Source organism: Ochotona princeps, chromosome 2 (genome assembly GCF_030435755.1).
Source record: "Ochotona princeps isolate mOchPri1 chromosome 2, mOchPri1.hap1, whole genome shotgun sequence".
In the NCBI taxonomy this organism is placed as follows: Eukaryota; Metazoa; Chordata; class Mammalia; order Lagomorpha; family Ochotonidae; genus Ochotona; species Ochotona princeps.
This window is the reverse complement of record NC_080833.1, coordinates 79,231,801-79,256,456: the sequence shown is the minus strand read 5'-3', so window position 1 is coordinate 79,256,456 and position 24,656 is coordinate 79,231,801. Positions and strand designations below refer to the sequence as shown.

General features: G+C 42.4%; 1 protein-coding gene across 1 annotated transcript; it reads right to left on the bottom strand.

The window, feature by feature from the left end:
• Positions 1–311: 311 nt before the first annotated feature.
• Positions 312–22,619, bottom strand: DR1 (down-regulator of transcription 1). Its single transcript, XM_058659258.1, has 3 exons — positions 22,330–22,619; positions 11,277–11,440; positions 312–2,646 (listed from the first exon to the last, which is right to left on the bottom strand). Exons 1-3 carry the CDS (start codon positions 22,547–22,549, stop codon positions 2,500–2,502), a joined length of 531 nt encoding a protein of 176 aa, XP_058515241.1. The 5' UTR covers positions 22,550–22,619; the 3' UTR covers positions 312–2,499.
• Positions 22,620–24,656: the final 2,037 nt, after the last annotated feature.

The window sequence follows — 24,656 nt, the reverse complement described above, 5'->3', positions numbered from 1 at the left end:
CCTGCTGGGAGCCTGGTTCCAGCCATGTCCAGCCCCAGACACTGTGGGATGCAGGGAATGAATCTTTAGATGGAAGCATGCTCTTTCTTTCTGCCTCTCAAATAAGTAATTATTTTCAAGTGGGGGAAAAGAAGTTGGGGTACTCACATGTTCTGTGTGTCAATCTGAAGGCTGGTGGTACAAATTTGTGTAAAATCGTGCTTACAATCCTCTGTGTGTACATTGTATGTAATCCTAACGGGTGTCTTTTCAACATTTATCAATGTGATAATCTGCTAAAAAGACATATATGCAAGGGAATGGGGAAAATATTTACTAAACCACAAGTTTATTTCTCAAGAGCTTTTAAAAGGTTTTGTTTCTCCAAAAGATTTAAAAATTTTTAACAAGTGGCAAATACTGACTTTTAAATTTAAAAAAACAAGCTAAAAGCAAAATAATTCAAACTTACCCTTTTATACCTTGATCCTAGGACTGTAAATTACAAAATTAAAAGTAAAACCACATTTTCTAAATATAGAAGAAATGCAGGTACCATATACAAAATGACCAAAATATCTTTTGGGCCTAACATTCTTGAAACTAGTAAAAATGAAATAGATATTTTCCTATGGATCATTAACTATAAAAACAATTTATAAAACACACCAGAATTTTATTGCTCGAAGAATACAGCATATGAAATCACAAGAATGTCAAAAAGAAAAGTCACTAGGCTTCAAACATATAATACATTATCAGATGCAGTAAAATATTAATTAACCTGAATTCTGCATCAGAAAGAAAAAGGTCTGAAAAAAATATCTAAGTTTACTTGAGAAACAGATATACTTAAAATAGAAAATACAAGGATGTTACAGTACAAATTAGAAAAGCCAACACTTATTAACTTATTATTTCTCTAGACTAGACTACCTTTGGTACTTTAAACAAAAATTCCTTCTACCTCATCCAAACGTACTTCATGCATATGACATCCATGAAGTAACTTCAACTTGAAATATTCAGCAAAACTAACCTTTTTCTACACAGGGAAGTGTCCTTAATAAATGTACAACAAGATTTTCCTTTTCCTAAAACTGCAAAAATACAACCATTAAGAAATGTAATACTTATAAACTTGACTTATTTGGTATTCCAATTAAAATTGGAATCCTGGCAGTCACATCTATTTTTGAGCTTGGGAATATAGAGATTGTAATAATTTGGCAAATGATAGACATTTAATTACTTCATACCATCTTAAGTAGCTTTTCCTTTCTGTTCCAAAATACAAACAACATGCCATTTCTTCAGTACACTGGAATCCTCTAATGGCTACCACTCCTTATTAGAACCAAATTAAAGCTTCTTTTCATCCAGCACATTGGAACTATGCTTTATGCAGAGATGATCGGTTATGACACACTTTGTTAAACAAAACCCTTCTTAAAGCTATCACTCCTTTATGAAGGAGACAAGGACGGTATTTCAAAAGGTAGCGCTGGACTCTATGCCATCTAGTCAAGAAAATGCAAAAACAATGCTAAAAACAAACAGTAAGTAAACTATAAGTTAAATTAAAAAACAAAACCCTCTCTCACAGCAAGCATGCTCCTTAACTTTCACTTCTTTCCTCTAGCAAAGCTTTGACTATTAGTGAACCTCAGAACCAAGCAACTGCTTCACAAGTCCCACCTGTAAAATGTTGTGAATGATACAAACATGGAAGGACTAAGCAAATAATACTATTAACAATTATCGAGCTGGAGTGAAACTGTAAGAATTACAAAGTTCTCAAAATTGGGCAGTCTTTGAAATGTAATAGTATAGCTCAAGATGAATTATGCCATAATAAAACTATAGCTTTTACCTCTATTCAAGATGAAAACAAAATCAAAAATGACCCACACCAAACTTATACAACTAATATTAAACACACTCCTTCCTCATTTTGAATGTCTTATTTTGAAGTTTTTCTAAACACGTGTATTTATCTGAGCATATATATTTACTTATTTTAAAAGACGAAAAAATTCAGATACTGTAAGAAGTTAACTCTTCTTTTTCACCAACCTGATCCAATGTCTACTGTCTCACACAGTACACTCCCTCAATTTAAAATTCCCAATCTTTAGTTTAGTTAAAAGGGCCAAGGAAACACAAATGCATTTTAAGAGCTTCTGTATAAATTTGACTGTATTTTTATAAACTCGAAAGTTTTCTGTAACACTGTTTATTGATCAAATAAAGGAATCATTGCTATCTAAAATTTCATAAACACCATTAAAAATTCAAAATTGATATTATACTGAACCTTAAATTTTCAATAGTTCAAAGAGACAATTTTTACATATATAGCACACAACAGATCAAACTTAACAGCAGACACCCCTAGGATACCAATGGCAAGTCCATCAAGATGCATACAAAATTACAGATTAGCATTTCTTTCACTGTTTTTTTTCTTGTGCAGGGAAAAAACATTTATAGAGGAAACAGAAACTCAGCTGGTGAATTTCAGATATCATCATCATCTTCTTCATCCTGAGAAGATCCTGCCTGATTGGACGCGCTGGCTGAGGCAGCAGCAAGCTGGGCTTGTTGGGCAGCTTGCTGCATTTGAAGCCATTCCTGTTGGGCCAATTCTGCTTGTTGCTGTCTAGCCTAAACATCAAAAAACACAAAAGCAAATAATTTTTTAAAATCCTCAGTACACATCTTTTAGTCAAGTACAAAATAAGACAACAGACTAAATCATTATGAAATTCAGATAGAAAATTTTCTGTTGATATAAAATTGTCAACACATGGAAAATATGATCTCTGTACAACATTCCTTAAGAGAAAAAAAAAAAGATTTACTTATTTGTTTGAAAGGTTGCAGAAAGACACACACTCCTTCTTCCATCTGCTGGGTTACTCTCTAGATGGTCACAACAGATAGGCCCGGGTCAGGCCTGGACAATGTTGCAGTCAGGAGTCAGAGCTTGTCTGGGTTTCCCACATGAGTGTTGATGGCCCAGTTCCTAGGCCACCAGCAGGGAGTTGGATGGGAAGTGCCAGGATATTAACCAGCTAGCGTGCATAGGGGATGCCAGCATCACAGGTGGCAGCTTTACCCACTATGCCACAAGGCTGGCCCCTAGACTGCTTTTCTAGTAACTGCACAGGTCTGTTTCCCAAACTTGGTTCTTCTTAGATGTTTCTTCTCTAAGCTGGGTTGGGCTAGGGTGCTGCCTCCATACAATGCTGGCACTAGATTGGCTCCTAGTTTCCTGAGAGTGCCCTGGGAAAAGCAGCAGGATAGAGCCAGAGTGTCTGGGTCCCTGACATTCACATGGGAGACCTGGTGAAGCTCCTGTCTCATGGTTTTGGTTTGGCCTTGCCCAGGCTTTTAAACAAAACAAAACAAAACAGAACAAAACAAAACATCACAACAAAAAAACACAACCCAAATCTTAAGAAAAAAGGGGGTGGGGGAAGTACTAATATACGAACATAGTAACAATTCTATTACTCCTGAGTGTTATCATAATCCTCTACCTTTGTGCTTCAAAACTAAATAAGCTTAGAACATAAAAGATTTCCCAGATACATACCAAGGTTTTCCATCTTTGCTATCTTTACTTATATTCACATCCTATTTTAAATGTTCTGATTTTCATCCACTGAAATTTTAACTTTTCCTTCAAGTCAAAGTGAATATTGTAATTATTTTTTTAAAGATCTATGTTTTTGTTTGTTTGTGTTTTGTTTTGTTTTGTTTTTCCGGAAAGGCAGGTTTACAGAAACCAGGAGAGAAAAAGTGAAAGATCTTCTGTCCACTGGTTCACTCCCCAGTGGTTCAACGGCTGAAGCTGAGCTAATCTGAAGCCAGGAGTCAGAAGCTTCTTCTGGCTCTCCCACATAGGTTCAGGGTCCCAAGGCTTTGGGCCATCCTCTACTGCTTTCCCAGGCCACAAACAGGGAGCTGGATGGGAAGTGGACTAGGCAGGACATGAACCAGCACCCATATGAACCTTGGCGCATGCAAGATGAGGATTTAGCCACTATGTTATCACTCTGTTTCTTTATTTTATCCTCTTTCCAGAATCAGTCAAGGTGTAATCAAGAGATCAAAGTCCTAAAGTAGGTATGCCAACACAATTTAATATAAAGGACCGTTAGCAGTATAAAGTTGGTACTAGGCAACTCAAAAAGCAAGAAGAGAACACTAAGATACTATTGAGGTAGTAACTAAAGGGGGCAGCCACCAAGCCCAAAACTGAGGGAACAAAGGAAGAGGCTGGAGATGTAAAACTCCAGAAGCTCAGAGGAACCATCCTACGACACTGAGATTCAGACCCCTGGCAAAGAGACAAGCTGAGAGCATCCAACTTGGAGGGAGACTCCAAGGGTTAAGAACTGAGGAACTGAGGGCCCGGCAGCGTGGCCTAGCGGCTAAAGTCCTCGCTTGAACGCACCGGGATCCCATATGGGTGCCGGTTCTAATCCCAGCAGCTCCACTTCCCATCCAGCTCCCTGTTTGTGGCCTAGGAAAGCAGTCGAGGACAGCCCAATGCATTGGGACACTGCACCTGTGTGGGAGACCCACAAGAGGTTCCTGGTTCCCAGCATTGGATGGGCGCGCATCGGCCCGTTGCGGCTCACCTGGGGAGTGAATCATCAGACGGAGGATCTTCCTCTCTGTCTCTCCTCCTCTCTGTATATCTGACTTTGTAATAAACTGAATAAATCTTAAAAAAAAAAAAAAAAAAAAAAAGAACTGAGGAACCGAAATGTTTTCTGCTTTTGTGATTTCTGTCTTGCTTGCTTGGCTGTGTGAACTCCAGGCCTGACAGTCCAGGTGACACCTGGCAGGTCACGTAGGCAGAGCACTCCTCAGGAAGGAGGTCCCTCGTGTCAGAGAATTGTTCACTACCTTATAACCCACCAGTTTGTACTATTTGAAAGTTGCTTGCTTCAAACCCACCAAGAGAAGCCTGCCAACCTGCTCTTTTTAAAAGTTAACTGAAACAGACCAATCCTGACTGTGGAATTGTGTGGAATTAGCCTAAAACGTATAAAAACCTGTCCAACCTTGGCCCTTCTGCTGCTTCTGCTTCTGCTCCCTCAGGCCTGCGGGGCTGGGGTGGCGGCTGGGAGCCTAGGCTGGCCTGAATAAACCGCCCCTCTGCGTTTGCATTGACTTAAGACTCCTGATGATTTTATGGGGATCTCAAAATGTGGGTACAACAGAACCAGGTTCCTGAGGAAAGAGGATACAGCTCAAGCTAATTCTATAAACACTGCAGAAAATACAACTGGATTCAGTTCCTACTACACAAAAAGGCAGCCATGAGGAATTAAAACGAACAAACCCCTTCATCCTCCTCCTCCTACTTTCTTTCTCAAGACCCCTACTGGGGACACTCTAATGGTAGGAAGTCATCTGGCAAAACAAACATGGTTTGCAGAGTACAAAAGTCGTCCCATTCCTTCATGGTTTCAGTCACCCATCGTCAACCATTGTCTGAAAACGTTTAATAAAAACTTCAGGCAATTAAAAAACAATCACAAATTTAAACTACATGGTATTCCGAGTAGTATGATAAAATCTCATGCCAGCAAAAGGCATCTGGCACAGATTTAAGACACCTACATTCGCTATTGGAGTGCCTTGCTCAAGCCTCAGCTCCTCCACTTCCAGCCCAGCATCTGGGTAATGCACACCCTGGGAGGCAGCAGATAGTGGCCTGAGTACTTGGGTCCCTGCCACAAACACAGGAGACCTAGACAATGCTCCAGCCTCCTGGCTTCGGTGTGACCCAACCCTGGCCAGTGCAGGCATTTGGTTGAGCGGACTGGTACAAGGACAATCCTGTTTGTCTCTCTTTCAGCCTGGCCCAGCCTCAACCGCAACAGTCACTAGAGGGGTGAGTCAGTAGAAAAAGAACATTCTCTGTCTCACCCTCCATCTTTGTCAACCTGCCTTTTAATATATAAAATCTTAATAAACAAACAAATCAAAGCAAAGCATAGGGAAAACCAACAATGTGAATTTAATCAACCTAAGAATTCCTAACTGGGTAAGCATTTGGCTCAAAGGTTAGAACTCAGCTTGGGGGGCACAGCACAGTAGCCTAGTGGCTACTGCATGTCGTCTTGCATGTGTTGGGATCCCATATGGGTGCCGGTTTGTTCCCTGGCAGCCCTGCTTCCCCTCCAGCTCCCTGCTTGTGGCTTGAGAAAGCAGTAGAGCATGACCTTGGGATCCTGCACCCCTGTAGGAGACCCAGGTGAGCCTCCTGTCTCCTGGCTTCGGATTAGCTCAGCTCCAGCTACTGTGGCCCCTAGGGGAATAAACCAGAGGATGGAAGATCTCTATCTTGCTTTCTCTCTGCAAATTTGACATCCAATAAAAATAAATGTCTTAAAAAACAAAACAAAACAAAAATACAGTTTGTGATGCTGGGGTGCCCCCCTTATCAGAGCACCTGAGTTCTACTCCTGGCTTTCCTCATTCCAGATTTCCTGCTAATGCACACGATAGTAGGGAATGGTGACACTCAAGTAACTGTGTCACTGTCACATATATGGGAGTCCTGGATTTCTGTCCAGACTCCTGGTTTCAGCCTGACCATTTACAGCATTTGGGAAGTGAGCCAGTGAATGAGACCATCTGTCTGTCTCTCTAAGACTTATTTTTATTTATTTGAAAGGCAGAGTCATGGAGAGAGACATCTTCCATATACTAGTTTACTTCCAAATGGACACAACAGTCAGGCTTGACCAGGCCAAAGCCAGAAGTTTCTTCCAGGTCTCCCATGTGGATACAGGGGCCCACAAGCACGTGAGCCCTCCTCTGCCCCCAGGCACATAAACAGGGAGCTAGATCATAAGTGGAGCAGCCAGGATTTGAACCAGCACCCACATTGGATTCTAGCATTGTAGGCAGAGGCTTAGCCTGGCACACCACAGCACTGTCTCCTGCTGTCTCTTAAAAAAATAAAGAATTAAAGAATTACTCTTCTGTGGCTTAATCAACTAGACATAGGTTTAAATTTCTAAGAAACTTGTATTTGATCTGTAGTCTACTGAATGGTTGCAACAGCAGGTGTAGGATACATTCAAAATTCAACTGATAGGAGTGGTGCATTGGCATAGCAAGCTAATCCTCCACCTGTTGCACTGGCATTCTGTATGGGTGCCAGTTCGTGTTCCCGCTGCTCCACTTCCAATCTAGCTCCCTGCTTATGGTCTAGGAAAGCAGCGCTGGCCCCCTGCCCATGTGGGAGACCCAGAAGCAGCTCCTGGCTCCCAGCTCCAGCTGCTGCAAGCACTTGGGGAGTGAACCAGTGAATGGAGGATCTCTTTGTGTCTTTTCCCCACCTCTAACTTTTTCAAGTGAAATAAATCTTTAAAATTCAACTGACTTTTAGGTAACACGGCCCCATATAAGCTCTCTTACCTTTGTTTCTGAATATAACCTTTCTATATCTTTAAAATCACTGTTCACTGGTATAATTTTATCTGTATGTTTCTACAAATGAAAAATTTCAGTGATATTTACTAATTTCTTTTTTATCACTCAATCCTACCCAAATCCTCCAAAGTTTTTTTTTTTTGAAAGTATGGTTATAAAAGAAAGGTAAGTAGGCACATACTTCCTAAATTCCTTCTTCGGGAGATTTTGTTTTTAAGATTCTTATTCTCATACACTAAATGATTTGTTCATAATCTAGAGTTAACTTAAATCTTGATGCATTAAATTTCCCCCTTCCAAATATTGGTTGCTAACTACTAAAGAGGCTGCCATTGTTTGTCTCTAAAATAGAAATTTAAAAGCAGAACAAAAAGAAAGTGATGGAAATACACTTCTGAGTTTGCTTCACATTTAGAACACAAGTACTTAGTGCTCCAGCAGAGGAAATGCACGTAACTGCTCTAACCTCGCATCTCTCCTGGTCTTCCTCCCAAGAGCAAGGACAGGCCAGGGGCCTTTGCCCACATGCCGAGGTAAAAAGGAGGATGATGAGGAACAAAAACACGTATTAGGGACAGATTTGGCAGGCATGCAAAAGTTTCTTTCATTTGCCTTTTGCTCAGAGAGGATATTTTGCTTTAAAAGTTCCATAGCAGAAAATGGTGGGCAGGACACTAGCATCGTGTTGTACAGAGTACACGTTTGAGAATAGATGAAATTATTTTAAATACAGACTCCAATTCTTGCTCTCAAATTCAAACTAAATCTTTCTCAACAAACTCTGTGTATTTTTGATGTAATAAAATGTCTACTAAACAGCGAGGACCTCAGTAAATATTTGTGGAACGAATGAACGAATGATCTGACGTAAGTTTCTTCACTCTGAGTCTTTCTTAATAGATAGATATAAATTTTATATTATTTCATTAAAAACTCTGAAAGTATATAAAGCATCTAGCAGAAACACTCTCATCAATTATTTAATCTAGTACATGTAGGTGATCTGTAATAACAGAGAATCAATACATAATAAACAGTAAAGCATCATTCTTTTGGCGCTAAATATTCATTTGGATTGTAATATGGTTTTCACCTGTTCATCACTTCCTCAAAGGCATCTCCTCTTTAGCACCTATAAAGGTACCAGGTGGATTAAATACAGGTAAATTACCAGCAATGTGACTAACCCATGGCTAGAATTCAGAATTGTATTAGAAACCTTTTATCTTTCTTAGTAGTTAAACGATACCTGGTACCTAGTGCCTCATAACACTTAAGACTCAGATGTTCTGATGCAAACCAAACTGTGATACCAAGAGAAAGATTAGCTCTGGTGCCAATCTGTAAAAGCTGACCTACAAGTAAACCTGCCATTACTGAAGATTACTAGAGCATTTGGTGAGAAATCTCACTTCTATTCAATCCATAATTGCCGTAGTTGCAAACAAGAGCCGCACTTGAGGGAAAAAGAAGTCTTAACCACTGTGTGTTTTTGTTTGTTTGCTTATTAAATAAAGGGAAATTAGCATTTGGTACTAATGTTTTCTCAGACAAGGCATTAATAGTTTCTCCCTTTCTCTGCTATATGAACTCTTTAAAATTTTTTAACATTAGGGGTAGGCATCTCTCCTGGCAGTTAAGAAGGGTTAGGATCCATACAACCCAGGCCGAAGCACATGGATTACTGCACAGTGTTAGTATAAGCCCCACCACCTGGCACACCAACGTTCCAGATCGGAGTGCTGTTTCCAGCCCAGGCTACAGTGCTTCCAAACCAGCTTCACACTCATGTGCCTGGGAGGCAGTAGATGATGGCCCAGGTACGTGGATTAAGGCTCAGGCTCCTGGGCCCGGCGGCGTGGCCTAGCGGCTAAAGTCCTCGCCTTGAACGCCCCGGGATCCCATATGGGTGCCGGTTCTGGTCCCGGCAGCTCCACTTCCCATCCAGCTCCCTGCTCGTGGCCTGGGAAAGCAGTCGAGGACGGCCCAATGCTTTGGGACCCTGCACCCACGTGGGAGACCCACAAGAGGTTCCTGGTTCCCGGCTTCGGATCGGCGCAGCACCGGCCCGTTGCAGCTCACTTGGGGAGTGAATCATCGGATGGAAGATCTTCCTCTCTCTCTCTCCTCCTCTGTATATCTGACTTTGTAATAAAATAAATAAATCTTAAAAAAAAAAAAAAAAAAAAAAAGACTCGGGTTCCTATCTTTGGTCTGGCCCAGGCCCAGTTGATGCAGGCATATGGGGAGATAACTAGCAGACTGATCTGTCTTCTCTATTCTCCCTGTCATTATTCCAAATAAATAAACAACTAAATAAATCCTTAAAAAGTATTTTTAAGGTACATTAAAGACCTAATTCCAGGGAAAGGCGTGGTAGCCTAGCAGCTGAAGTAGTCACCTTGCACATGCCAGAATCCATATGGGAGCCAGTTCTAATTCCGGAGGCCCTGCTTTCCATCCCGCTCCCTGCTTGTGGCCTGGGAAAGCAGCAGAAGACGGCCCAAAGCCTTGGGACCCTGTATCCACATGGGAAATTTGGAAGAGACTCCAGGCTCCTGGCTTTGGATCGGTGCAGCTCTGGCCATTAAAACTTCTTAGGGAGAGAATCAGCAGACAGAAGATCTTCCTCTCTGACTCTCTTCCTCTCTGTGTATCTGACTTTCCAATAAAAATAAAATAAATATTTAAGAAAAAAAAAGACCTAATTCAACTATGGAGTAGATGTTAATCAGATTCCTTGATCATAAAATTTAACACAGCATACTTTCTCACCATCCCATCATTTTTAAATCTAAAGTATATACAGATCCCTTTTTTGGTACTTTTAATTTCCATGAAGACAAAACCATCAAACTAAAACCTCAATATTTATTTGACAAAAAAGAAGTTGTTGTCAATAATTTACTTGCTTTTTGTAGGAGGACATTGTGACCCTAGAAGGTCAGTGAGCACAGGATTACAGTTGATTGGACAATATTTGTATGATACACAACTGAATGGGTGTGACTGATTGGATATCCTTTGCATGAGAACTGAATGACTACCTTTTGTATACCTGATGGGATATCATTTGTATAAGAAAAGTTGAGTGGAAAGTAATATACAAGAGAAAAGGACTTCCAAACAAAGGAATAGAAACAGTTGATGGTTTTATTGATGAAATAAGTATTTCTACCCTAATCCTGTATGACCCTCAGTGTATAAAGTCTGATGCTACTAATAAACTATGGCTTTGACCATCAGTCAGGGTCCACGTGTGTTATTATTGGCTCCGTGCAACAAGTCCATCGCTGCGGGACAGCGACAGTTTTTAAAGATTTATTTATTTTTATTGGAAGGTCAGATTTACAGAGAAAAGGAGAGAAAGATCTTCCATCCACTGGTTCACTCCCCAAGTGGCCACATTGGCCAGAGCTGAGCCAATCTGAAACCAGGAGCCAGGAGCCTTTTCCTGGTCTCCTACGTGGGTGCGGGGTCCCAAGGCTTTGGGCTGTCCTTGATTGCTTTCCCAGCCCACAAGCAGGGAGCTGGAAGGGAAGTGGAGCAGCTGGGACAGGAACTGGTGCCCATATGGGATCCTGGTACATGCAAGGCGAGGACTGTGGTAACTAGGCTACTGTGCCAGACCCCAATAATTTACTTTTAGAAAACCAGAGTCAAATCAGGCAAGCTCCACATATCAGGCTGTGTAATCAAACAATTAGCCAGCGAAAGGGAACCCCTGGGGAAGATACATTAATTTAGGAAGTGATTTCAGAAACATGTACTATATATGCTAGGAAACAGAGCAAACTTCAGATGAGAATGGTTTAAAATGCATTACTTACTTTTGCAAATAGTTCTTGTTGTTGTCTCAATAACTCTTCTTCAGGAATTCCAAGGTTTTCCAAACGAGAACTGGCCTTTCTCCTTTTCAATGCTACAGTCTTACATTCCTGTAAGACTTCTTTCACTTCACTGATGTAAGAACCAAAGCCCAAACTTTCCAGTGCTGGAGAAATGAAAACAGGAAAGGATGAGAAAACACAGATTTTTCTATACCAATGGATCACCAAATTTGTTATTCTGTAATATAAACTCAATTTTATTATTGCACACAATTGTTTGGGTGGCTAACACAAAGAATCTATCACATTTCTTTTTTTTTAAAGATTTATTTTATTTTTATTAGAAGGCAGATGTACAGAGAGGAGGAGAGACAGAGAGGAAGATCTCCCATCCGTTGTTTCACTCCCCAAGTGATCACAATGGCTGGTGCTGCACAGTTTTGAAGCCAGGAGCCAGGAACCTCCTCCAGGTCTCCCACGCGGGTACAGAGTCCCAAGGCTTTGTGCTGTCCTCAACTGCTTTCCCAGGTCACAAGCAGGGAGCTGGACAGGAAGTGGGGCTGCCGGGATTAGAACTGGTGCCCATATGGGATCCCGGCATGTTCAAGGTGAAGACTTTAGCTGCTAGATTGTAAATCAGTTAAAATATACAAAGAACACCCAGTTACAGGCTTTAATTTTATTTTTTTTCCTAATTTTGAAAAGATCAAAGCATTTCCTGTAAGGAAAAAGAAAAGCTCTAATGTAAGAACATGTGGTTTTAATAGAAAAATATTTTTCCTATACTATTCATAGTAAGTCAAATATCATTAAGTCAGTCATTTTCTCAAATACAAAAAAGTCAAACATTTGGAATATGTTTGTTAACATATTTTGTGCCATTTGGCTTAAAGCGTGCTAGTAAAACATGCTCTATTTTCAGTAGGATAGGATAAAAGCACAGGTAAATTTTTCTTTTTGACCAATATACCAACAGAAACCTATTTTTAGCAGCGACACTAAAGCTGTCAAGTTTAAGAAATACTGGTGGAAATAACTCATAAAATTCAGCATTTATAGTTAGCCAACAGGCTTTCCTTGAAAATAAAATCTAACAGCAAGCACTATAAAAATATTTCAAATGATGTGGCAGAAAAACTGTTGAAAGATTGACTATTGGAATGCAAGCATTAAAAAAAAACCCTTTATTTTTTCTTTGTTTTTACATTTAGAAAGAACATTTTATGAGAGAAATAAGGCACTTTCCAAACGTCTTTCATAGTCAAACAAGACAAGACAGAAAATATTCTTTCGGCTCCTAGCATTCACTAGTGTCTCATTTGTTGACTAAGGCATATTTTGTATTCTGCGCCAATGATGAAAAACAGGTGGTGAAAAACACAGACTATCGCAAAACCGTAAGTTTTTGTAGTCTTTGAAGAATTATGATGAATTATAATGCCTTCAGGAAAGGCGCTCTCAATTCTAACTTTAGGAATTTGCTCTTCAGGGAGAATACCAAATGTTCCTTCCCCAAAACACATTCCCTTATGACATTTTGAATGATTTGCAACTTTATTTGAAAATGTCGAAATGTTTTCCTCAACCTTCTTTAGAAATAATCAATGCTAAAGAGCAGGACACAGTATTTAATTAAGTTAATCTACCTCCCCAATGCCAGTCCTCCAAACTCCCCTCAAAAAAACAAAACAAACAAACAAACAACAAAAAAACCCTCAAAAAATGCATTATTCTGGGATTTGCATATCAAATTGATCACTACATAATTCTTGGCTTCAAAGAGTATGGAGTACAGTAGAGAAAAGTGAAGGCTAGGAACTTTTTTCACTTGAATTGAAGGACTTTCTTTTAAAGAGTCCATTAAAGAAACCAGATTTTTTGTTTGCTCTTTTTTCTTTTTAAAAATACAATGCAGTAGAGTATTTTAGTAATACAGTGTAGACATAATACTGAAGGAAACCAAGTAGGTGGTATATGGTGTCCCACCATATTCTAACGTTTGATCTTGTAAGACCTCCACGAACGTCCCTCAGGAAGTAGCTCCATCTACCTTGGCACTTATACTTCTCCATTAAATCCCTAAATACTTCTGCTAAATCTAACCACTCAAGGTTTCCCAAGAGGAACCAGTTTCCCACACAAAAGCTGACGGCTACGCATTCAAGGTACAGATAAAACTCATCTTCAAATGAAGCTTGCCTGATTTCCTCCAGCCAGACATCATCTCCCTCTTCTGAAGCCAGATAAAGCTGAACTTTGGGTGACATAGCATTTGTTTAACCTTGTATATGTCACTTAAAATCTCTAAAAGCTAAAAAAAAAAAACAACAAAGCCTCTAAAAGCTTCAGTTTTTCCATACACAAAATGAGAACAGCACCTATTTCACAATCCTACAATCAGCAGAGTGGTTGAGCATGCAGGGATTGACTCGGTTCTGTCTTTGTGACCCCAGACAGGTTGCTTCATTTCTGTGCAGTTTTCCTATCCCTACCCTCTAAAATATAATGGGCAGAGGCGCCACCTGTGATGCCGGTATCACATACGGGCAGCAGTTCATATCCTGGCTGTTCCACTTCTGACCCAGCTCTCTGCTAAAGGCCTAGAAAAAGCAGATCGCCCAAGTGTTTGGGCTCCTGCCTTCACAGCCCAGCAGCCCTGGCTAATGTAGACACCTGGAGAGTAAACCAACATAGAGATCCTCTCTCCTTCCTCCACTCCCTTCTTCCCTCTTGCTGCAACTCTTTCAAAACAGCCTTTTAAAAAATAACAACAGCACCTACTAATCTCACTGGATCGAATTATTGTGAAGACTAAATTAATTACACTGCTGGCCCATACAGGAGATAAATTTTGGGAAAAAAAAACTATTGTTAATAGTGTTAGGATTAGGCCCAATGCTGCAGCCTAGTACCTGAAGTTCTCACCTTGCATGCGCCAGGATTCCATATGGGTACTGGTTTATATCCCAACTGCTCCACTTCCCTTCCAGCTCCCTGCCTTTGGCTTGGGAGAGCAGTTAAGGATGGCCCAAGGCCTAGGGACCCTGCACCCATGTGGGAGACCCAGAAGCTCCTGGTTCCTGGCTTTGGATCAGCTCAGCTCCAGTCGTGACTACTTTGGGAATGAATCAGTGGACAGAAGACTTTTCTCTCTGTATATCTACCTTTGCAATAAACATTAGTAAATCTTACAAAAAATATAAAACGAAGAATTAGTTTTAGGATTGTCAGTAATTAATATGAGGCATTTAACATGGTGGTTAGCACATTCGAACCACTTAAAACAACCTGGACTACGTATTACTCAACTTCATTTTTTCTCTTAAATCTAAAAGACTACCTAATAACAGTTACAAGACTGAAACACATATTCAGCTACACATTATCACATTTAAATTCAAGTTGAAGAAGTATATTTATAAAATATACGAATTCACAAAATAACAAATCAACATAATGGAAAGACAATGCTCCAGAATGGCATGACTCACCAGGCACTGAGATACCCTCCTAACAGAAGAGTGTCATGAAAAAGAAACAGACATTAAGAAATCCTCCTTTGAGGGATCGGAACCTTGGGCCAGAAGCCGCTGGCAGTCCCCAGGACCCTGTGGGGTCCTGGGGGGTGCCCCAGCCAGGCCGGATCCGAGAACGAGGACTCAGCATGCCAAGACCACCGCCGCCGCAAGGCAGTGAGGGGGTCCCTGGCTATGGGCGGCCAGTGCACCAAATGGTGCCAGGCTCTGCCTGCTGGCCACCCTCCGGCGAGCTTCGGAGTTTTTATTATCAGAAATAGCTGCTTAGGGCCACCCTTGAATAAGGCCAGCCTTTGTGTAGGTGAGAGATAATTTTCTGTATATTCCCAGTAATAGTAACCATAAACACTAGGGCAAGAGTGGGACAAAGACCCGAAGGTTTGAATGAGAGCACCCATAAGAACTATTACAGCCAGACTGATCTACCAAACAAACCAGGACCCAGAAGCTCAAGTGGCCTAATAGGAAGATAGTGGGCACCTCCCTCGTAGTGGAAAACAGGGATGGAATGTGGAGCCAGCCCAGCAACTGCAACCACTGGCCGATAGGGGTGATGGACTGTGCCGGGCCCTGTGCTAGCTGGTACATACAGGAATCTCAGAGTTTCTTTTAGGATCCCCGCAATCGAGCTTTCGGTCTCTGGAAGATAAACATCAAATGACAGAGGACAGAACAAAGTCAACCGACCACCTCAGCTGTGTGTTGACAATGAAAAAATCGGGCAACTAGAGACTATGTGATGGACTATGTCACTCAGTGGATTCTCCAACGACCGCATCGTGCCTGGAGTGGTGAGACTGGCAATAATACAGTTCTGTAGAACTATCAAAACCACTTTGCCGGCTCTGCCTTTGGACCAGAGATGGTCTCCCCAAGAAACTGATGGACTTTTTTGGACGGTGGGATGCGGGTCTTCTTGCCTGGTGGATGCGCGCAGTGGGGGAATCCCAGCTGAATTTGATCCGTGGTGGTGCAACAAGTTGGAGGAACACATTATGGTGGTGGTGGGGAAGAATCTCAGGGCCTATAGAACCATGACACATAATGCAATGTAATAAAAAAAAAAAAAGTAATATGGCAACGGGGTGGGGCGGTCCACCGAGAGGGGAGGGTACAGGGAAGGGTTGGGCAAATAAAAAAAAAATAGAAGAACAAAAAAAAAAAAAACCCAGAAATCCTCCTTTGGCCACAGAAAGCCTGGGAGAGAAAATTTTTTAAAATAAAATAAAAAAATAAAACTCATCTGTGAAAACATTTAAGGCTCAGAACACTTTCAAAAAACTTGCAACTAAATCTAAGTGTAAGATGCAACAATATTTAAGAGCTGCTATAGCAATATCATATTCTCAATAAATGGTTCAACAAGAGTAGCCATAAACGTAATGTTAAAATAAACTGCACTCGCCTAACCTCAGTATGAAACACATATCGGATACCAATAACTGGATGAAGTATCCTTTAAACAGGTCAATACATCATGTTATTATGTAGTAGTAATCATTCTCATTTTGCACAGAGAAAAATGAAAATGGCTCCGAAGAAAATCCAGCAAATACAATGAAGGACCCAATAATACCACACATAAGGAGGGCCACTTGTATTTTAAATGTACTACTACAGTACTTCCTCTGACAGCTGGTAACCAAGGTTTCTAAGTAAAAATCGAGCATTTTTCTATTTTCTACGTAGGAACATCATGAACCGCTGATTTCCCCAGATGTGAGGATTTCGTCAGAATAAAGACCAGTCTATCTGTCCATCTGTCTATATAAAGTTAAAGCATAAACGCACTGCTTTTTACTCAGAAGGTTCTACCCTCTGCCATGTCTGAAAATGGCAACTACAACAGCCCATGTATATTATGGGGGAAAAATGTACTTAGCATGTTTTTCGACTTCAGACATTATTAACAAGGCAGCTACCTTTATTTTTTTTTAAAGATTTATTTATTTTATTACAAAGTCAGATATACAGAAAGGAGGAGAGACAGAGAGGAAGATCTTCCATCCGATGATTCACTCCCCAGGTGAGCCGCAATGGCTGGTGCTGCGCCGATCCGAAGCCGGGAACCAGGAACCTCTTCCGGGTCTCCCACGCGGGTGCAGGGTTCCAAAGCATTGGACCATCCTCAACTGCTTTCCCAGGTCACAAGCAGGGAGCTGGATGGGAAGTGGAGCTGCCGGGATTAGAACTGGCGCCCATATGGGATCCCGGGGTGTTCAAGGCGAGGACTTTAGCCGCTAGGTCACGCCGCCGGGCCCGGCAGCTACCTTTAAAAACTTCCCTCAGATAGCAAAAATAATAATTCAGGTTTTTACTTCATAAAACATCTGTTCTCCTCAAAGATTTTTAAAAACATGAATCTGCAATCATTTTATACTTTTCACTTAGAACACTCGACGAGGAAGGAAGCCTCAGTACTGGCTCGTTGGCCTGGCAAACATTTCCAAAGACTCCCGAGGACCACGTGCGTGCATCATGGTCAGCTTCACTCCTGGGGATTCGGACAGCAGTGAGACTCAGGCAGAGGAGAGACCGCACAGCTTCTAGTACGATGCCACTCCCTAACAGTATCTGGTAAATGGCTGTTGGATACCAAAGGAAAACAAACACAAGGTATATCCATGTGAAGAAAAGAACAAAATCCTACCCTGAAAAGCACCTGATTATGTGATAAATCGTGGAACTGATATGTGTCCATTGGAAAACTATGGTTGAACACCTATTGAGCAAGTATAGCATCCTCATAGTAACTTCTTCACAATCACTCAAATCCTAATTTCAAAGTACTTCACTTTCACTCGGCAACACAGACTGTGGCTTAAATTTTACTGCAAATCTACTCAAAGTGTGGTCCATGGACTTACACCAAGACTGCTTGTAATGGTTGTATGAGTTAAGGAAGGAAATTCAAACTAAGCATTCAAGAACTTTCACAGTGTATGACAGTGTAATTTCATCTCTATTGAATTTAATAATAAAAAGCTAAGTTTTTCTTTCATGTTATTTTGAAATTTGCTCTAGGGCCTGGCGCCGTGGCCTAGCGGCTAAAGTCCTCGCATTGCAAGTGCCAGGATCCCATATGGGCGCCGGTTCTAGTCCCGGCAGTCCCGCTTCCCATCCAGCTCCCTGCTTATGGCCTGGGAAGGTAGTCAAGGACGGCCCAAAGCCTTGGACCCTGCACCCGTGTGAGGACCTGGAGGAGGTTCCTGATTCCTGGCTTTGGATTGGCGCAGCTCCGGCTGTTGCAATCATTTGGGGAGTGAATCATTGGATGGAAGATCTTCTCTGTCTCTCCTCCTCTCTGTATATCTGACTTTGCAATAAAAAAAAATCTTAAAAAAAAAGAAATTTGGTCTAATTTTCATTGTATTTTACAGAAGTAGCTGTGTGACAAGAACTAGACTAGCATAGATGCCCTTCACACAGCCAGCACAGAGGAGTAACTCAAGGCTGAAGAAGCAAATACCCAGAGACCTTTTCACACTTTCACTACTTTTAGTTACTATTTTCAGAATTGGGGGTGGAGGAGGATGGACATGGATTAAACAGAAATTAAAATGCAGGAAGAAGAAAATAGTATCATTTTTAAAAGCTTATTTATACTTGGATTTTGCAAATGACATTATGATGTAACATTAAACAGAGTAGGAGTTTATAATCACCACACACAGAAACTTAAAAAAAACTATTACAGCATTTTTCACGTATAGCTCTCAACCACCAACTGACTTTCAATAACTGCAATCTATATCTGAAATAAATTACTACTTCTACAAGGGCACCTCAATCACTTCATGGGAAAATAGAACTCATGCAAACATTGTTGAAATTGATGCACACTTTCTACTTTCTACAGAATACATGTTTTTCATGTGCATTATGCATGAATTTCGATTTGGTGGTAAAATAAACTTTTCTTTCAATCTCATTTTTCTACAATCTTTTCAAAGTACTTGCATACATAAATAAGGAAACCTAACTGAAACATTTGTCTAAAGCCACAGAATTTATAGAGTAGAACTCAGTTCTTTTTCCCATTATTCATTCTTTTTTTTTTTTAAAGATTTATTTATTTTATTACAAAGTCAGATATACAGAGGAGGAGAGACAGAGAGGAAGATCTTCCGTCCGATGATTCACTCCCCAAGTGAGCCGCAACGGGCCAGTGCTGTGCCAATCCGAAGCCGGGAACCTGGAACCTCCTCCAGGTCTCCCACGCGGGTGCAGGGTCCCAATGCATTGGGCCGTCCTCGACTGCTTTCCCAGGCCACAAGCAGGGAGCTGGATGGGAAGTGGAGCTGCCGGGACCAGAACCAGCGCCCATATGGGATCCCGGGGCTTTCAAGGTGAGGACTTTAGCTGCTGGGCCCCCCCCCATTATTCATTCTTTACACAATGCAACAGAACATGCCCATTTACAAAACAAAACAAAACAAAACAAAACAAAAACAATGAGTGAAAAGTAACAGGGGTTATGGCTGAGAATTCCCTCTGCTCAGTTTTCTGTAACCTCCAAAACCAAATCTATTTTCTTAAATTCATAAACAGAAAAAACAGAAAAAATTAAAACCAAATTAATATTTCATAGATGTGACAAATCTTAACTTGCATTTTACACAATTGCCTCAGAACAAATGAAATGTCCAGTCTGCCTCAAAGTCCAAGTTATCATTACTAAAAAAGCAAGCCACACCATGAGAATTATTCCACTTTAAAATATGTATTATTATTCTAAGTGGGTGTCCCATATGTCATATAGAACATGGTTTCCCTAACGTTCCATTCAGTACATACTTCAAAAAAGTAAAACATACACACCCAAGTATTTCCTTAAAAAATTTTAACCTTAAAATTGCTTTAAAATTAAGAAATATGAGCTTGTAATAGGATTTATCCACCAAGTGAGGCAAAATTTCAGATCCTTGCCACTTAGCAATAGCAATGTTACAGGGAATAAAAAAAATAAATGTGTGGACCAGTGCTGTGGCATAGTGAGTGAAGTTGCCACCGGCAGCATCAGCATCTCTTGTAAGTGCCTGATAATCCCAGCTGCTCCACTTCCAATTCAGTTTCCTGCTGATGTGCCTAGCAAAGCAGCGCAAGATGACCCAGATTCTTGGGCCACTGTACCCTGAGGAAGCTCCTGGCTCCTGACTTCAAATAGGCCCAGCTCTGGCGTTGAAGCCATCTGAGGAGTGAATCAATAGAGGGAATATTCTTTCCTCTCTCTGTGTGTAACTTATGTTCAAATATATAAAATACCCACTAAATAAGTTTGTTTTAAAAAAATGTGTAAGGTAGTAATAGACTAATATATCATTTTTAAAATGTATCTTGCTCATTACAAAAGGAAAATGTTTTTACTGTAACTGACTCATACATTACAATGGATTTAACATATCCCAAAGTCGAACTACTTACTACACTGCTTACTGCAGCTGCACTTTCACTTTTCATGTCAATCAGAATTCTAACGACATCTTAAGAAAGAACAAATTTTCCAAGGAAGACTGTACTGTCATTTTTGAAACTATTCCCTCTTCTGTGGTGTAAACAGATGTTTGGGCAGATCTTTTTGAAATCTTTTGCAGCCATCACTAGAAAAGCAACGCTTATAAAAGATTCCTTTTCTTTTCTATGAGTCGCAAAAGAAAATTACAGCTGTGTTGAAAATCTTGTTAAAGACCAATGACAGCAATCATGCATACAACTGTAAAAAGCCTTGCCTTCTTTTTACTTACTGAGTACTCAGCACACTAACCAGAAGGAAAAACAAACCAACAAACTAGCTTTAAGAATCAATATGCTTTTTCCTAGGAATTCTTTTCTCCTGTATTGAAAAGAGCAGGCCTGTGGAATACCATGAGGCTCCTGCTTGACATCCAAAATGGGAGTGTTTCGTTCAAGTCCTAACCACTCTGCTTCAGGTCTAGCTTCCTGGAATGCGCACCCAGCAGGCAGCACCTGAAGGCTCAAGTAATTGGGTCTCTGCTGCTCAAGCGAGGGACCCAGAGTTGGCTCTGGCCTGACAAGCCAGAACTGTTGGGAGCATGTGGGGAGTGAACCACCAGCAGATGGGTTAAAAAAGAATGTTTAGCTCTACCTTCGAAATGTCATAAAGGATCAATAACAATCCTTGTCAATACTGACAGTAAAAGAATGGATTTGGGGCCCGGTACATTAGCCTAGTGGCTAAATCCTCCCTTTCCATGTTCCAGGATCCCATATGGGCACCAGTATCTGTCCCAGCTGCTCCACTTCCCATCCAGCTCCCTGCTTGTGGCCTGAAAAAAAAAGCAGAGGATGGCCCAAAGCCTTGGGATCCTGCCCCTTCATGGGAGACCCAGAAGCTCCTGGCTCCTGGCCTTGGATAGGCTCAGCTCTGGCCACTTGGGGAGTGAACCAAAAGATGGAAGATCTTTGTCTCTTTTCTTCTCTGACAATCTGCCTTTCCAATAAAAATAAATAAATCTTTTTAAGAAGGACAAAAAAAATGGATTATGATCAATGAGTAGATATGTTCTGTACGTCAGAAAAGCCATCTTTTAAAAAGTTTAATTCCAAAAATGAAATGGTAGACAACTTCCTGCCTACCAAAATTACTAAAATGAACCATGATTTTTTTATGATTTCAAAAGCAAGCACGGAATTCTATATATTATATAAAAAAAACAAGTTGTTACCTCAAACTGAATGCAACTTTTACATTAAGTGTAAATGTGAAAGTCACAGAAGGCGCTTCCCAACACACTGTGACACCACCCCTCGCTAAAGCCAGCAAAACACAGTCTCCCAATTCCTTATTACTGCACTAAATCCTTCCCAAATCAATGAGTAGACACTAGAGACCCAGAGAAACGGAAGTGCTGCATTCAAATGGGAATGGCAGGAGAGGACAGGAAAATGTTCCACAACAAAAGCAATGCCTTAATGACCCTCTCACGGCAGGCCCCTAACGCTCATCTCCAAAGAGTGAGGCAATCTACATAAAAACTAACTGAATCGGCGTGCCTTAGTAACTTGTTGCTGACCCATCCAACTACCTTTAAAGGACAAATCATATTCCCTTTGTTCAACCCGCAATAAACCTAAATTTTAAAAGCATTCGGTTACTCCTGTGATCACAATGTGACACTGTTGAGCAGGTGGGGTGAGAAAGTGGTGCAAGAACTCCTGCTTCAAGTTTCTGTCTCAACTTGAACTTTCTCAGGGAGCACTTCCAGGTCCCTTTCTCACTTGTCATTCCCCAGGTGCGACTTGGGGCTGGCAGAGTCGGGCTGCTCCGGCTTCCGTGGCTGCGGATGGAGACCACCAACCCACCCTCTCCATCTCCGAGGGGGCATGCCCGCCGACCCTCGCTGGCTGAAGGCGTGCAGCCGCGGCTTCCCAGCGCTCCCGTGACTTTGTCATGAAATGCACTTCCCAGGGAAGAGGTGCGGAGGCTTGGCCCACTGACAGCACTCGGTGTGCCCTGCGACCCGCACTCAACCCCAAGCCCGCACCAGCAGACTCACCTTGGATGACGTGCTCCGGCGAGATGGTCTTCTTCTCCGATTTATTGCAAATCTCATTGGCCTCGGAAGAAATAAGGTGAATGAATTCAGTGCAGCAGTTCACCACCAGCTCCCGGGCGTCGTTCGCCACCCGCACATTGGGCAGAGTCTCTTTGATCATTTTATTGATAGCAGCTCGGGGGATGGTGAGATCATCATCGTTGCCCGACGAGGAAGCCATCGTACCTTCTAATCTCCCCGCACCCCAACTTTTGGGGGCAAAAAAAAAAAAATCTCCCCGGCTCTGTCCCTTTACTCCACGGAAATTTGTCAAAAAGCCGCCGGGAATCCGGGTGTTGGGACCGCGGGGGTGCAGAAAATGAGGGAGCAGAGGAGCGGGCACGAGAGGGCGGGGAGCACTGGGGATGGAGGTGTGATTTAGAGCGAGTTTGGGGAGAAAGTCGGAGGGGGAGGGTGGGATCTGGGGACCGCACTGTACAAGCTGAGGAGGAGAAAGCAAGATGGTCTGGGAAGTGGAGCGGCTGGGGCAGCAGCTTCGTTTGCTCCTCAGAGGGAGCGGGTGCTGCCGCCTACAGTAGTCCCCAAGGCGCCGGAGCAGAGGCGAGATCCACAAGCACTTGGCCTCGCCGCAGTGCCGGGCGGACACGCACCGGGCTCGGCTCTACAGAGCCCGAGCCCCCGCCGCCGCCAGGAGCCGTTGCCGCCGCCTTTGCCAAACCATCCTTCCGACACCCGCGCCGCAGCCTCACAACATGTCGGCCGCCACCGCTGCTGGGACCGCGGCGCACGCCAGGGGACGAAGACGCGCAGAGCCAGGCACTGGGGACCGGGGTGCGCCGCAGGGGCGGCCGCCGTGGCCGTTTAGCTCGAACGCCGATCGTAGAAGCCGAGGCGGCGGCAACGGTGGTCCCTTCGGAGCCCAGGGAAAAAGGTTTGCGGGAAGCCGCTCCCGACACCCTTTGCGCCACCGGAAGCCTCGTTGCCCCCACCCTCCTCCCACCCCAAGCTTCCCCGACTTCCGGGTGTGGCGGCTGCTCTTCCCCCATTCTCGCCGGCGGGACCCGCCCGGTCTCGTCGCCTGCCGCTGCCGTTTGCTGCTGTTGGGACACGCGCCTGGGGAGCCTGTCCCTTAACGGGGACCGGGGCTGGGCAAACGTGCGCCTCTCGGTACGCGGTGGGTGTGCCAAGCACCTGCTTGTCTGCAGGTGGAGTGTCGGGGCTGCGTGGAGAGACGGGTGAAAGTGGACCAGCTCAGGCCTCGAGACACTTGGCTAAACTGCGCTCGAAGACAAAAGAGAGCCGGATGTTGTTGCCAAGAAATACTGTTTAGGAAGCGGAATTGAGATTAAAATGGAGAGGAACGGGGTATGGGCTTAGGAGGAATGTGCAAGGATAGCGACCCCCTAGCTACGGGTGTCTGCAGTCTTTCGACTCTTTTTAACGGGTGTGTTTCGCCCTCCAGACTATTTTTTTTTAAAGATTTATTTTATTTTTATTACAAAGTCAGATATACTGAGAGGAGGAGAGATAGAGAGGAAGTGGAGCTGCCGGGATTAGAACCAGCGGCCGGCGTGGCCTAGTGGCTAAGGTCCTCCAGACTATTTTGTCCATTATGGGAATTGAAGCATTCAGGGAAGGGATTTACCCAATCACTAAATAATAGCTAAGGCGGAAACTGGGAAGCAGATGCAACGTGTTACCGTTGCTGGGTTCCAGCTTGGCCGTTTCCTCACGGTCTGTTGCCCTTTGGCTTCTGAGGAGGTGCGCGGTGGGCAGTGCTTTGCATCTTCCATCTGATCAACGGGTCGCAAGCTCTTTAGGGAAATTGTGTTATTTTAGAAGAACGTTTTTCATATTGTCATACAGAAGGAGAGGCTAGATTGTAAATAACGGGATGTTGCAATCTTGCAGAGATTGAAGAGATAGCATTTAAATGCGCCTGGTTCAGTCGTTGTTCTTGATAATGTTACACAACTGGCTTGTTTGGAATGTTTTTCTAAAACTTTCCATCTAAAGTTCCAGTGGTGGCTCAAGAAGACTTCACAGTTTATTTTTTTAAGATTGTCCTGAATTAACTTCTCAAATGTACCCATTTGTATTTTAGTGGCATTAAGTTTTATCAGAACAAGGTTTCTTTCATTAAAATGTATTAAGACTCTCCAAAATGGGATGTGAAGCTTAGATGTGTCTTGTGAGGCGTTGAAGGCAGTTTACTGTGGCTTACAAGAGACGATATTGAGAGCAGCTGGTGTCAGCGCTTCCATTTGAATCCTGATTCTAATTACAACTTCAACGAATGCAAATCCAGGGAACACTCAGGGAATGAT

Coding starts and splice junctions, on each gene's coding strand:
- DR1 (XM_058659258.1), bottom strand. CDS start 22,549: ATGGCTTCCTCGTCGGGCAACGATGATGATCTCACCATCCCCCGAGCT. Junction 11,441..22,329: donor GCCGGAGCACGTCATCCAAG/GTGAGTCTGCTG, acceptor TCATTTCTCCAG/CACTGGAAAGTTTGGGCTTT. Junction 2,647..11,276: donor AACAAGAACTATTTGCAAAA/GTAAGTAATGCA, acceptor TTTGATGTTTAG/GCTAGACAGCAACAAGCAGA.